At 42.0% G+C, this 13,393-nt stretch overlaps 1 protein-coding gene across 1 annotated transcript; it reads left to right on the top strand.

Moving 5' to 3' along the window:
* Nucleotides 1–11,467: 11,467 nt before the first annotated feature.
* On the top strand, nt 11,468–12,736 carry GSX1 (GS homeobox 1). Its single transcript, XM_074237272.1, has 3 exons — nt 11,468–11,610; nt 11,647–12,089; nt 12,363–12,736. Exons 1-3 carry the CDS (start codon nt 11,468–11,470, stop codon nt 12,734–12,736), a joined length of 960 nt encoding a protein of 319 aa, XP_074093373.1.
* The last annotated feature ends 657 nt before the right edge of the window (nt 12,737–13,393 follow it).

Raw genomic sequence — 13,393 nt, 5'->3', positions numbered from 1 at the left:
GTAAGTCACTCCAATCTCACCTTGCCATCAGGAAAATGGGATTATATTGCTCAACTAATATTAACTAGGATCACTGAAAAATTATAGAAGTTCATAAGAATCAATTCAATTCATTAAGTATTTATTATCTAATTGCATAAAGCACCCTGCTAAGTATAGTCCTTAGGATACAATGCCAAATAAAAAAAAATCCCTGTCCTCAATAAATTTCCATTCTGCTAGGGCGTTATAGCACATCCATGGAGGTTAAATACAAAATAATATGGAATGGGAGAGTTCTCATCACTACAGAAATTAGAAAAGGTTTCACAGAATAGGGGGCCCTTAAATGGAACTTAAAGAATTCAACTTAATATGCATTTGTTAAGTATCCACTGTGTGCAAGACTGAGTGCTGGGAATTCATAGACCAAAAAAGAAAAACAATCTTTGTCCTCAGGAGCTGGTGAAGAAGAGAGAATATTCTAGGCATGAAGAACAGTCTATATGAAATCACAGAGAGGAGGGATATAAATGTGGTTTGGGTAATAGTGGGCCATTTTGGCTGGCAGAAAAGTTATTTTATTTTGTATGGAATAAGGAAGCTCTGATTTTTCTTTGAGCATAGTAATCACATTATCCAATGTGAATAATAGATTCCCTAGAAGCAGCTAGATGGCTCAGTAGACAGAACACTGTGCCTGAGATCAGGTAGACCAGAGTTAGAATTCAGTTTCATACAATAATTAGCTAACCCTGGGCAAGTCACTTAACCACTGTTTATTTAAATGTAAAATGGGGATAATAATAGCAACTATCTCATAAAATTTTTGTAAGAATTGATGACATGTTCTCTCCTTCCCTGTTGAAATGTATCCAACAATGAAATATTTTCCCTTCTTCTCTTGCTCCCTCCCCAAGTCCAAAACTAACTTCATTATAACGAGTTCATCATCTGTTACTTCCTGAACTTTTAATTGCAGTCCTGGTGTATGATCCATAAGATGTAGTTAGAGGACCCAGGTATCTTAGAGGACTTCAGGTATCTAAGGTCCAGTCCTGCCATTTAACTGTGTAGCCTCAGTAAACCACTAAATTTCCATGAGAATCAGTTTTGCCATGAAAAATAGGAATAATAATATAATCACAGGATTGTTATTAGCAAAGTGCTATATAAACAATATTAATATGAATATTTTTATCAGCAGCAATAGTAAGTCCCCCCCCCCCCCCGCCAAATGTCCATATTCCTTTCTCAATCACATCTTTAACAGGGACATTCTTCACTACTTTACCTTCAATCCCAGACTGTTGTGCTATGGGGATTCTCTTCATTTCAACCCTAGATTTTTCTCCCTTCTTTTTTTCACTCTCAACATTAAACTTTCACCTTCTGTCAGATCCATTTGACTCCAAAGATGTAGGTTTTCCTCATCTTGAATACAGGAAAATAACTGGGTACTGGGAATGGGAGAAGGGAATGGAGAAAGACCATTCTGGTGAGTGAGGAGTGGGAAGAGTCCAAGCAAAAGCTTTTCATGGGTTTTTTTGCTTTGTACTGCCACCTGGCTGATTCCTGATCCCTGTATATTTGGTTGTGGAGAGAGGCAGATGGAGGCAGGGAAAATTTGCAGCAGAGTTTCTGAGAATTGTTCTCTATATGGAGAGCCATGACATTCCCTGAATGTAAGTAAATCCTGTTGTGTTTTGTGCAATGAATCAAGACTTAAGATTCATTGACATCTGTAAGGAGCAGAGATAGATTTCTTCTAATGCCCAAATTCAACAATTAATTGTTTTTAAACTAAAATGATATCTAAGGAAATGCCAATTTTATATTCTTTTTTCCTTCTTCTTTTCCTCTTCTAGGAAGTCCGCAAAAGTCAAATTTCATGATAATGGATTGTAAAATTCAAAACAGCAAACATATATATAAACTTTTTGGATTCTATGAACTCATGATACTGAACTGGAAATATACTGTCTACAGAGACTTCAAGTATATTTGAAAAAAAGGGTAGGGAGGGGGGAATTGGGAATCTTAAGACACTGGATCCAGAGATTCCATGGCTTATCTCCAACCAGAAAAGGATTTCTTGCTGCAGAAGAATTGAGGGATCATGGGAAAGCTTTCAGTGAGGAAAGTAAGGAGAACTATACACTGACTCCAAAAATGTAAGAAAACAGACCACTGAAAGTCATCAGATCTCTGATCAATAGTGACCATTCATGATTCTCAACAGTGAGGTGATCATCTAGAGGTACACAAGGAGGCATTGATTGTCAGGCATAGCCAATGGGTTGGTATGATTTGCTGAACCATGCTTCTTTGTTACAAAGAGGTTTCCTGGCAAGTGAGTGATGGAGGGGGAAAAGTCAGTAAAATATTTATTTTTAATTGTTTTAAAGGAATATCATTCAAAAAAAACCACCAAAACAAACATCCATTAGGGATTCACCACAGTCTCTGGAAAACGTATATGTGTGCTGCACAACTAGATTTGGTCATCTAGCTAATTAGTATCCTGAAAAAAGCAATGAATTTTAGGTTCAATGAAATTTGGGTTCAAATTCCAGCTCTGTTACTTAATATTTCTGGACTTCCTGAAATCCAGAGTAGATCAAATCTTTATTTGTCCTACTTAATATCTATGTGTACTTGGATTGAGTAGGCCATTTAATTTCTCCCTTTTTACATTTGTAAAATGAGACGGTTGATTTGCATAATTTGTGAGATTCCTTCTAGCTCTGGATCCTTTGAGGTTTCAACTTTGAATTTACTACTCTGACATGTATAAAATCGTAGATTTAAAGCTGGAAAGGACTTCAGATGTCATCTAAACCAAATTTCTGTTTTTCTAGATGAGAAATATGAGACACATAGAAGTTTAAGGATTTGCCTACATTTAGAGACAGAGTAAGTATGACAAATTGAATTTTGATCTACTCTGGACCACCATTGGAAACTCCTAATATCATGAAATTTCAGGTAAAAAACAAAAAACAAAGCAAAACAAAAGAAACCCCAAAAGATGGGTATGAAAAGTGAGAACAGATTCAGTCTGCCCACCTCACTTTTCCAGATTTTTGCCCTTCATTGTAATCTATCTGCCAAGCTGTGAAGCAGAATATCATCAAAGTGGCAAGTAGATCAATAATATTACCAGTATTACAATGGTGTTTTGGAGGAGGTAGTTTAGTGAAATTGGGGAGGGCTTAAAGTGAATGGAGATGAGGAGCATAAATTCATGCCCTAGAGTTGAGAAAAATGCTGCTCCCCTACTCCCAATTTAGCAAGGGGAATGATGGAAAAATCAATTCCTTAATGCTCTTATGTCTCCTATTATTATTGAGAGGTAAAGTTGTGTGGTGGGGAAAATCAGGAGAGAAAAAGAAAGTATGCATTTATTTATTGAATACCTAATTAAATACTCATTAAGTAATTACTATAAGTAATAGGAACTGCACTAAGCATTTTATATTATCTCATTTCATCCTCATAATAACCCTGAGATTGTAAGGGGTAGATGCTATGCTTATTCCCATGTTATAGTCGAGAAAATTGAGTCAAACAGGTTAAATAAGTTGCTCAGGGTCAAATAGCTGGTAAGTGGTCTGATGCTAGATTTGAACTCTGGCCTTCTTGATTGAGCCCAATGATCTGCTCAACCAGACCTGTATTCAGTAGACCTAAATTCAAATCCTACCTTTTGAAACTACCTGTGTGGTCCTGAGCAAGTCACATCCCCTCATGAGCCCAAATTTCCTCATATAAACAAGACTGTAATTAGAAAAGTATAAGCATTGAAATGCTATTCATATTGAACTTCTGTTTCTACCCCCCCTCAAAGCTTCATTTTCTCCATTTCCAAAATGATAATGTTGATGCTAATGTACCTCTTTCCTGCTTCTTATTCAACATGTATTTAGATTGTGAGATACTTGAGAACTGAGAATGTTTTTTTTTTGCTCTGACACATAATAGGCATTTAATAAAAGGTTATTGATTGACTGACAGACTTTAGGCAGGTTAATCATGGTTAATTATCAGACCATATCCAATGCAATACAAGATTCATTGTAAGGTTTTCATATTCCAAGGTGAATGATAAGATAGAACACCATTCTTTATGAGGCTTATAAGGACATAAACTAAATGAATTTTTACTTGAAAGAGAGGAAAAAGTAAACAGGGCACCCCAGTGATGAGCTCTGATCAGGAAGTTATTAGCCTGCCTTTAGTAAAAGAAAAGAGCAAAAACAAGGCAATGGAAGTGCATTGAAGATACATTGAGATGCAATGAAGAGTGGCAAAGATACTAGAGTCATCTGTCATTTCCTTCTCCAGCTCATTTTACAGAGGAGCAAACTGAGTCAAACAGGGTTAAGTGACTTGCTCAAGGTCCCATAGTTAGCAAATGTCTGATGTCAGATTTGAATTCAGGAAGACTTATCTTTCTGATTCCAGACCCAGTACACAACCCACTGTGCCACCTAGCAGCACTAACAAAAAAACAAGGTCAATACCTTGACCTCTATCTTTCTAGCTTTGAACACTATGGACTTTCACATTTCTTCTCTTGAACTGGTCTTGTCTCTTACCTCAGCCTCCATTGAGCCCCTGAACACATAACATCTAAAACACATATCCCACCCAGGCAAGCCTGAGCCTGGGATTTGGGCTGCCTCTCATGTTTCTCATTTCCTGATTGTAGGCAATCAATACTTATCCCAGGTTGGATATGACAAGGATAGAGAGTGACCTTGTGAGTTTAAGTGGTCGAAACTGAAAGACCACAGTTAAAAGAGTGCCTGGCAACTACTCCAGTGCCTTTGGAGAGATTAGTCCTGCGAGGATTGACCTATACCTGTATAAAGGAACTGAAAGTTGTTTTCATAATGAAGGGATTAGATAAAATGTAAAATGCCTAATAAGGAATCTTGCAATGCTCTGATAAGATTTAAGTATCAGTACCCCAATAGATTTTAAGGTTAAGTCAAAAGTTAAATTACTGAGGCCTGTTTTAAGTTTGTTTTTGAAAAATGGGTGCTTGTGAGTCTCTTATTTTTTTTTATGTGAATGAATTACCTACCATACCTGATCACATAACATTTAAATATCTTTTTATTTCTCCACCTTCTTTTGTGGAAAATCTTAGACATGAGCTATAATCTAACTTAGAAGTAAAATTACTCCAGGGTGTTAAGGTGGGGGAGGGGAGGGGAGGGGAGGGAGTTGTCAATGAACCAAGGAGTCTACGAAAAGGAAACATTAATCACTCTTAATAGAGGCCAGATTCCCTAGGACTGAACCCAGTCCAAACTGCATACCTGTGTACACTAGAGGGAGTAGCTCAATAGCCTGGTCCTGGTAGGAGAAGCGTCAGTTTCTTAAAGTTTGATAAAGTAAAACAGTAAGATCCTATTTGGAAACAAAGGACTTGTACTCTTTAGCCCTGATGTGATTTCCTGAAATTAAAACTACCTTATTTTTAATGTGTTGCTTCAGTGAAATCTTTTTCTGGGCAATGTAAAATCATTTATCTGAACATGAAAGACAACTGAAGAAAACAAATTCATCTTGATGAAACTGTAACTCCTGTTCTATTAGACTCATTCAATGGCTTCCATTTATTGTATAGAAATTATTTGCAATTTGATTTAATGACTGTAGCTTTACTCCTCTGGCATCCTTAGATTTCATACTTCCAAGGAACCACAGTGTTTCCCAGCTGCTTACCAGTCTCCTTTACTTAAAATGAAGAGAATTGAAGGAGAGTTCAGATGAATAGGTTTAGAAGCAGAGCAAATCCATTTGACCTCTAAATATCCAAAAATGCAATAGGAAAGAAATAATTTTCTTCATTGTTGTGGGAATTTCTCATTCTGTTGCATACAGTGAGATGGAAAACTACATTATCTTTTTATAACAGCAAAGAACTGGAAAGTAAGGATGAACAATATATGGTATATGAATGCCTAAGGAGTTGATGAAAGGGATGTGAAAATATAGAGTATAGAGTCAATAGAGAATGAAATGAGTGAAACAGAAATAACTTATACAATAACAACATTAGAGAAACAGTTTTGTAAGATTGAAGAACTCTGATCAAAGCTAACCACTATTCCAGAGAACCAGTCTTGAAGCTTGTCATCTACCTCTTAACTGAGAGGTAATAGACTCAGGCTGCAGAAGGAGTCATATATTTTTGGACAAAGTCAAAATGGAAATGTTTGTTTGATGGTTAATAGGGTTTTGTTTTTCTTTTCAATAGTAGAAGGGGGAAGAAAATGTTTAATTTTTTAAGTAAAAACATTTAGTCAAAAAATTAAAAGATACTCCTTTTCATATGGCACATATAAAATGTGTACTGATCCCATTCTAATGAAAAAGTTTTGCACAATTAATCCCTTGAAGAATTTTGAGCAAATATGCAGAAGAGGCTGACAGGTTAGGTGCCTCAGTTACTTTTAGTTTATTTTTGGTGAAGTTGGAAAACAAAAGTGCCTTGAATGAAGATTACTACTTCTCTAGAATGTAAGCTCTTTGAGGACAAGAACTGTTTTAGTGTTCCCAATGCTTAAGTCACTCTCTGTTTCATAGTAGACACTTGATAAATTCTTGTTGATTTATTGACTGCCTAGAAAGTGAAGAGAGGCTATGCAGATACTGCCAACAGTTGAACAAGCTTTTCCTAGGATTCTGGTCACTGATATCTTTAATACCTTAACTATCCTCTTAGCTAAACCTCTTCATCTGAACCATGGTCAACTCCCATGAGTCTTTAGGCATACTTATTGGAAATGGAATGAAGGAGACCTGAGCCTAAATCCTGCCTCAGCCACTTACTAGTTGTGTGACCCTGGGCAAAAGCAATTAAATTTCTGACATTCTTAGTTTCCTCATCTGTAAAATTAGGATAATAATAATAATAGCATCTACTTTGCAGAATTTTGAGATAATATCCTAAATGAAATAATATATATAAAGCTCTTCATGCTTTGTAAAAAAAAATGTTATGTAAATTTTGACTATTTGTTGCTCATCCTTTGTTCTCTATGCAGCCCAATAATATCACTGAGGGTGCCTGTGAATTGGATGTATACTCAATGAGTTTGGTGACTGTTTTACCTTCTAAATTAATGCAAAGATAGAAAAAACCAACAACTATACCCTGAGTTCTGGAAAGAACTTGATTATGAGTATTCCTGTTTTCAAGGACTCATTTGGGAATTTGTGTGCCAGAGTGATGACTTCACATATAGAATTCATTAACAAATCTATTAGTGAGAAAAATCTAACTGGTAAGTTCATCCCTTAAACTGATTGGACCTGGATTTTGACCATTGTAAATCCTGTAACAACAACAACAAATAGTAACTTCTTTTCCATCCTTATGCTGAGACTAAGTGATCTTTGGTCAGGTGAAAGAAGGTACATGTGACTATGCATACACTGACTCACTTAACCAGCAATTATCAGCCAACTATGGAATGCTTTAGCTCCACAGGAAGCAAGAACAGTTAGATCACCATAGCTGACTGGACAGCTCTCAAAAGATATTGGGTGGTTTTTTTCCTCCTTTTTTCCCCCATCTTAACCACCAAACTAACTTCTTCCAATTGAGAATCCTCCATAAGTCTGTTCACATACTCTGCAATCCTTGGGTTCTCATTTCTTTTTGGATTTAATTTCTCTTTGCCTCTACTAGTCTGGCTAATGTATGGGGAGTGTAGTTGTAAAATTAAAATTAAATGAAAGGGAGAGGGAGAGAGAGAGAGAGAATTAGAGGGAGAGAGGGAGGAAGAAAGTAAAGTAAAGGAGGGAGGAGGGAGACAGAAAGAGAGAGAGAGAGAGAGAGAGAGAGAGAGAGAGAGAGAGAGAGAGAGAGAGAGAGAGAGAGAGATTCTCCCAGGAAAAAAATGAAGATCCAATAACTCTGACCTGTTCTATCAAAAGTACCCATTTCTTGGTTTCCAAATGAGCAAATCAGATCTCCACTCTCCATATTAACTTTTCTCAGAACTTTGAGGAATTTTTGTCCTCCATATTTTTTATTCTGCTTTTGAAGCAAATTTGCCAGGGAAGAAGGTGGGAAATCACTGTATATCTGCTTTATATACATATTGCATTTTATTTATAGATATTCCTAATAGGAACTCCACCCCATGTGAATTTCTAGAGGCAATGGATGATGGAGGGAAATGCTCCTCTTTGTCTTTGTCTTTATTGAGTGATACTTAGTAATGATGAGAAGACTTTATTATTTAAATTTTTTTAAAAGTCAGAAAGGAAAACACCAATGATTCTATGGCAATATTTCATATGTACAAATGAAATCTTTTCTTCAAAAGAGAGAGCTGCATTAATTAGAGTACCAAGTGTTCCCAGGCTAGTGTTTTCAAAATAATCTTCGAGTTCTCTTAGCCTACACTCTCAGCCTTTGGGGGTGGTCAAGGTGTTGAATTTGTTTTGGCAGAGCATAGTTCAAAATCCAGGGCCAAAGAGTTGTTAGAAAGAACTTTTGCAAATTGTAGAGTGCTAAATGAATGTAAGCCATTATTGACGATAACAATGAGAGATGCTCGCCTACTGGGGCACCATTCCTTTGCTCCCCGATATCCAGAGATTAATATATTCTGCAAGGTGGAAAGAGAAGATTGGTGACAAGGACTGGAGTTGGAAACATTTCTTTGGGCCACACCGCAAGGCTGCAGGTGCTGTTAGGTGGAAAGAGCACCAATGTCTCCAGAGCTGTGGGTTACTGGCACAATGAAGGCGAGTGGAGGGGGAAGGAGAAGATGGACGGAAAAGACTAGAAGCCGTGGAGTGTCACCTGAGGCTGAGATACCCCGGAAATCCTACTCGCCCAATAGTCTGCAGCTCAAACCCCCGAAAATAGCATCCCCTTCCCGGCTTCTACTTGGACATTAAATTTTTAAAATTCAAAGTCTTGGAGTTCGTCTTTCTTCGCCTTTAATTTATTGAAAAGACCCTCGGAATGACTCTTTTTCAAAAGCTCCGGCCAGGCACGACGCAAGCAGGCTAGTGGGGGAGACTCACTTGTTTAAAGAGCCAGGATTAAATGTCTCTTACTTGCCGGCTTCCTGAAAAACGGTATCAAGGATGCGATTTTGCTCAAGCCTCAGTCTCTCCGACTCAGAGTTGCCCAACAAACCATTTAAACATTTCAGCACAAAGCAGAATCTATTGTGGGGCCGCACATTAAAAAGTGTTATTCGCTTTGAAGTTTTTGTCTAATGGCTCTAAACCGAAAGAAAATGTTTTCCTATTACTTAATTCAATCATAGCGAAGAGACTTGGTAAAAAGCCCCCGGATTTTGCCCCAGAGTGTGACAGAGTTCTCTTTGTGCTCGCTTAGCCTCCGCTGTCACACACTTTAATTCGCCTCTCTTTATCTGGCATTCAAAACTTTCTTCAATGACATTCAATAAGGTCCTGGTTATTTTTTTTCCTCAATATTCTTTCCCAGTAGCTTTGGGCTTGCTGTGCATTCAAAGGCCGTTAACCCTTTCCTTCCCAATTTAGTTGGGACGTAATCTGAAATAAGCCCTAAGGTTTGGCCCTCGGAACTAGTGGGGTTTGGTTAGACTTTTGGATCCCTCCTTAACCCTCTGGAGAGCCTCCCAACCATAACTCCTACTCCCCCCCCCCCGCCCCCAAGTCCTCTGGCTTCTTTATCTATTCCTACAAACCCTCTAGGTTTTCTTCCCCCCCCCCACCCCCCGGCTACAATTCTACATTTCTACATTTCCAGTTTCCAAACGAAGAGATCGAAGAGATCGCCACGAGAACTCTGATGGATTGCTTTGTGAGCCAGCCCTGAGATGGTTTCCTGATCATCTTCTCCCCGGAGAAAGGCCTACAATTGAGGATGTCCGTGGCCTGGAATTTTAATGGAGAAGAAAGGGAAAAATCGAGCACTGAACAATTCTAGATAATATTGTATTTTAAAACTAATTGAGAATTTTATTCCCCCAAGCCGCGTTCCCTTTAAGAGATACCTCTTTTCTCTGGCAATAGAGAAGAACTTGCTTCTCAATGGGTTATATATATTTTTTTCCTGGGAAAGAACCAGAAATAAAAAACCGTGTCTGTATCTTATCCTTTGGTAGTTAGTTGCTGTGCGCTTTAAGACTCTAATTTAAAGCGTCTAACAAGCTTCATCCTTAGTTTCACACTGGCATCTTTCTACTCTCCACCCAGAACAGTATTTTCTGCCCAAAGCATCCAAACCTAGAGGCTAGGGTTTTTTTTTTCAATTCTGTCTCAAAACTCTAAATATTTGTGCTAATTTTCCATTGTATGGAAAAAGCTCCTGGGTGAAACTGCTTTGAGACGATTAAAAAAACTGGAGCCTGGATAAACGGCGCAGGGCGTTTGAAGTTGTTTAACTATTGTGTATCCAGAAAGAGGGGAGTTAAACTGCAGGAGCCCGCTCCCATTGAAATGGTGTGGAATAGCTGATCTAGGGGAAAGCAGAGAGTCTAAAACGTAGTCTGTTTATTCATAGTTAATAAGTGTAGAGAGAGTGTGAGCGATAGAGGAGAGAGGGAGAGACTGAAGAGGGAGGGAGAGAGAGAGAGAGAGAGAGAGAGAGAGAGAGAGAGAGAGAGAGCAGTCAAGGTAAATGTGAAAAGTGTAGATACACCTTACAAGGTTTAAAAATCACATTTCCTCTTTCCTTTCACCATTGGGAAGCTTTAATTGGGGTGGGGAGGGATTACAATTTCACTAGCAAGAAGGAGAAAACTAAAAATTCAACCCCAGATCTTTAACAAAGGCCATTCTTTGCAGCCATCACAAAAGTTGAGAATTGAGGGAAACTTAAGTTATGAAACTAATACAAAGTAATGCAGGTTTCCGTCCCTCGTTCTCCTCGTCTTCCTCCCCACCCCCGCCCCATCCATTCTCCTTCTGCCCACAACCTGAATCCTGAGGCAAACATAGGAAGAGGAGATGCCATTCCACAGGTGGGAAACCCTGGCCAAGAGCCACGGCGACGCCCTGGTGAACCGGAGCTGGATAAAGGCAGGTTCGTGCAGCGAGCACCAACATGGAAGGGGAAACTAGGACTGGAAGATGGAAGGGGTTGTAGAGGTGGGAACAGGGTGGAAAGAATGGGCTGCAGGCGCAAAGACTATTGGGGGAAAAGGGGGATAGAATGCAAAATAAATAAGTGAAACAGGACGACTGAAAATGGAAAAAAAAGCAAAATGGGGTGGGGAATAAAGAGAAAGAAAAGAATATTAAATCGCGGGAGAATGAGAAAATAAACCCGCAAAAGGGAGAGGAGGGGGCGAGGGCGCCAGTTACGGCGTGGGTGGGGTTGACAAGAATAGAGTACATTATGCAGTTCATTTAGTTAACAAGTGAAATAATGAGGAAGCGTGCAGAGTGAATGCCAAGAGAAAAGGCACAAAAAGCCTATTGAGAGGCCTCCGCCGCTCCTGGCGTAGCCCATCACATGGCAATAGTGCTATTTAAGCGGCGCAGTCAGCGCCTTTCAGCACCAGTAGAACTGGCCAGCACCCCCGGGCTCCTCCCGCGGCGGCTCTCCGGCAGCGGCGGCGGCAGGCGGGGCCCGGCCCGAGCTCAGGAGGGACCGAGGCGCCTGGAGGGGCCGAGGCGCCCGGAGGGACCCAGGCGCCGGGAGGGACCGGCTCCAGGGGTCATGCCGCGCTCCTTCTTGGTGGACTCGCTGGTGCTGCGGGAGGCGGGGGACAAGAAGGCGCCCGAGGGCAGCCCACCCCCGCTCTTCCCCTACGCCATGCACCCCCCGCACGCCCTGCACGGGCTCTCGCCGGGCGCCTGCCACTCGCGCAAGGCCGGGCTGCTGTGCGTCTGCCCTCTCTGTGTCACCGCTTCCCAGCTGCACGGGCCCCCGGGGCCCCCAGCACTTCCCCTGCTCAAGGCGTCCTTCCCCCCCTTCGGTTCTCAGTACTGCCATTCGCCCCTGGCCCGGCAGCACTCCTCCGTCTCCTCGGGGGTCAGTCACGGGCCGGCCGCCGCCGCCGCTGCAGCTGCTGCTCTCTACCAAACGACCTACCCCCTGCCCGACCCCAGGCAGTTCCACTGCATCTCCGTGGGTAAGCTTCACCCTTCCGATTCCCCCGAGGAGAATGAGGAGAGCAGAGGGCAAGGGTCGCGGGACGAGGAAAGGGTGAAGCCCGGGGTGGGAAGAATCCCGGGTCCGGGGTGGGGGTGAAAAGGAGGGTTTGGGGGTGCGGAGTAGGCAGGGACGCTCCTGAATGAGCCTGAGGAAAGGGGAGGGCCAGTGGAGGTGGGGGGGCAGCGGGGGGAGCAGAATCTGCAGCTTCTCCTTCTTCTGACCTCCTGCTTCTCCGGTGTGCTCCCCTCAGACAGCACCTCCAGCCAACTGCCCAGCAGCAAGCGGATGCGTACAGCCTTCACCAGCACACAGCTCCTGGAGCTGGAGAGGGAGTTCGCCTCCAACATGTACCTGTCCCGGCTGCGCCGCATTGAGATCGCCACCTACCTCAATCTGTCCGAGAAGCAGGTGAAGATCTGGTTTCAGAACCGCAGGGTCAAGCACAAGAAGGAGGGCAAGAGCGGGTCCCACCGCGGGGCCAGCGCGGGCGGCGTGGGAGGCACGGCCCACAGCTGCAAGTGTTCGTCCCTTTCCTCCGCCAAGTGCTCCGAGGACGATGATGAGCTTCCCATGTCCCCGTCCTCGTCGGGAAAGGATGAGCGGGACCTCACTGTCACTCCATAAAGCTCGATGTTCCCCTGGTCACTACCCTCAGCAGGCCCTAGCCCCCTCCCTTCTACTCGAGAGACTTACCTGGGAGGCAGGTGCTGGGGACTCTCGGCGCTATCCCAGTCCACCCTTTAGCTAAAGTCAAAAGCGACGCTCGGATTTTATATGGTTTTGTAGAGGTCCGAGGACCAAGCTGAGGCGCCGCGCTTTTTAGAGAACTGGTGACGCCCTGCCCACTGCCCAGTCCTCAGCGCCACAACAGAGTCTCTGGAGGCATGACCTACACTGTACTGTAAAGTTAAAAGCTATGAATACAATATTTAGCTGCCAAACGGCCAGTCTGCTCATAGGGATCCATCCCTCCTTCCCCACCTCACACCAGCGTCTTGCTGGCCACAGGTCACCTTCTCCTTGGCCCCTCACTGGAAGACATGTCTCCAGTTTTCTGTCGCTTCCTTTAACTGAGTCTTTTCTGTGTTTGCCTGGCTTTCATCCTTCTGAACAGAATTTCGTTTCATATTTGGCCACTTCTTTTCCTTTCTGATTTCACCCTTTCTCCTGCCTCCCCCCCCCCCCATGATTTCCTCTTCCCTCCTTTTCCTCGAATTCCATCTGTCTTATTACCAGTTTGTCCCTCTTGGGACAAATTCACTTGTCCCAGATCAAAAGTTG

Source organism: Macrotis lagotis, chromosome 1 (assembly GCF_037893015.1).
Source record: "Macrotis lagotis isolate mMagLag1 chromosome 1, bilby.v1.9.chrom.fasta, whole genome shotgun sequence".
Classification (NCBI taxonomy): Eukaryota; Metazoa; Chordata; class Mammalia; order Peramelemorphia; family Peramelidae; genus Macrotis; species Macrotis lagotis.
This window is presented reverse-complemented; position numbering and strand designations above follow the sequence as displayed.

Bases quoted from the DNA above. Each gene is read 5' to 3' on its own strand.
- GSX1 (XM_074237272.1), top strand. From the start codon at position 11,468: ATGGCAATAGTGCTATTTAAGCGGCGCAGTCAGCGCCTTTCAGCACCA. The intron at 11,611-11,646 runs GCGCCTGGAGGG...GGAGGGACCCAG, and splicing joins CGAGCTCAGGAGGGACCGAG to GCGCCGGGAGGGACCGGCTC. The intron at 12,090-12,362 runs GTAAGCTTCACC...TGCTCCCCTCAG, and splicing joins GTTCCACTGCATCTCCGTGG to ACAGCACCTCCAGCCAACTG.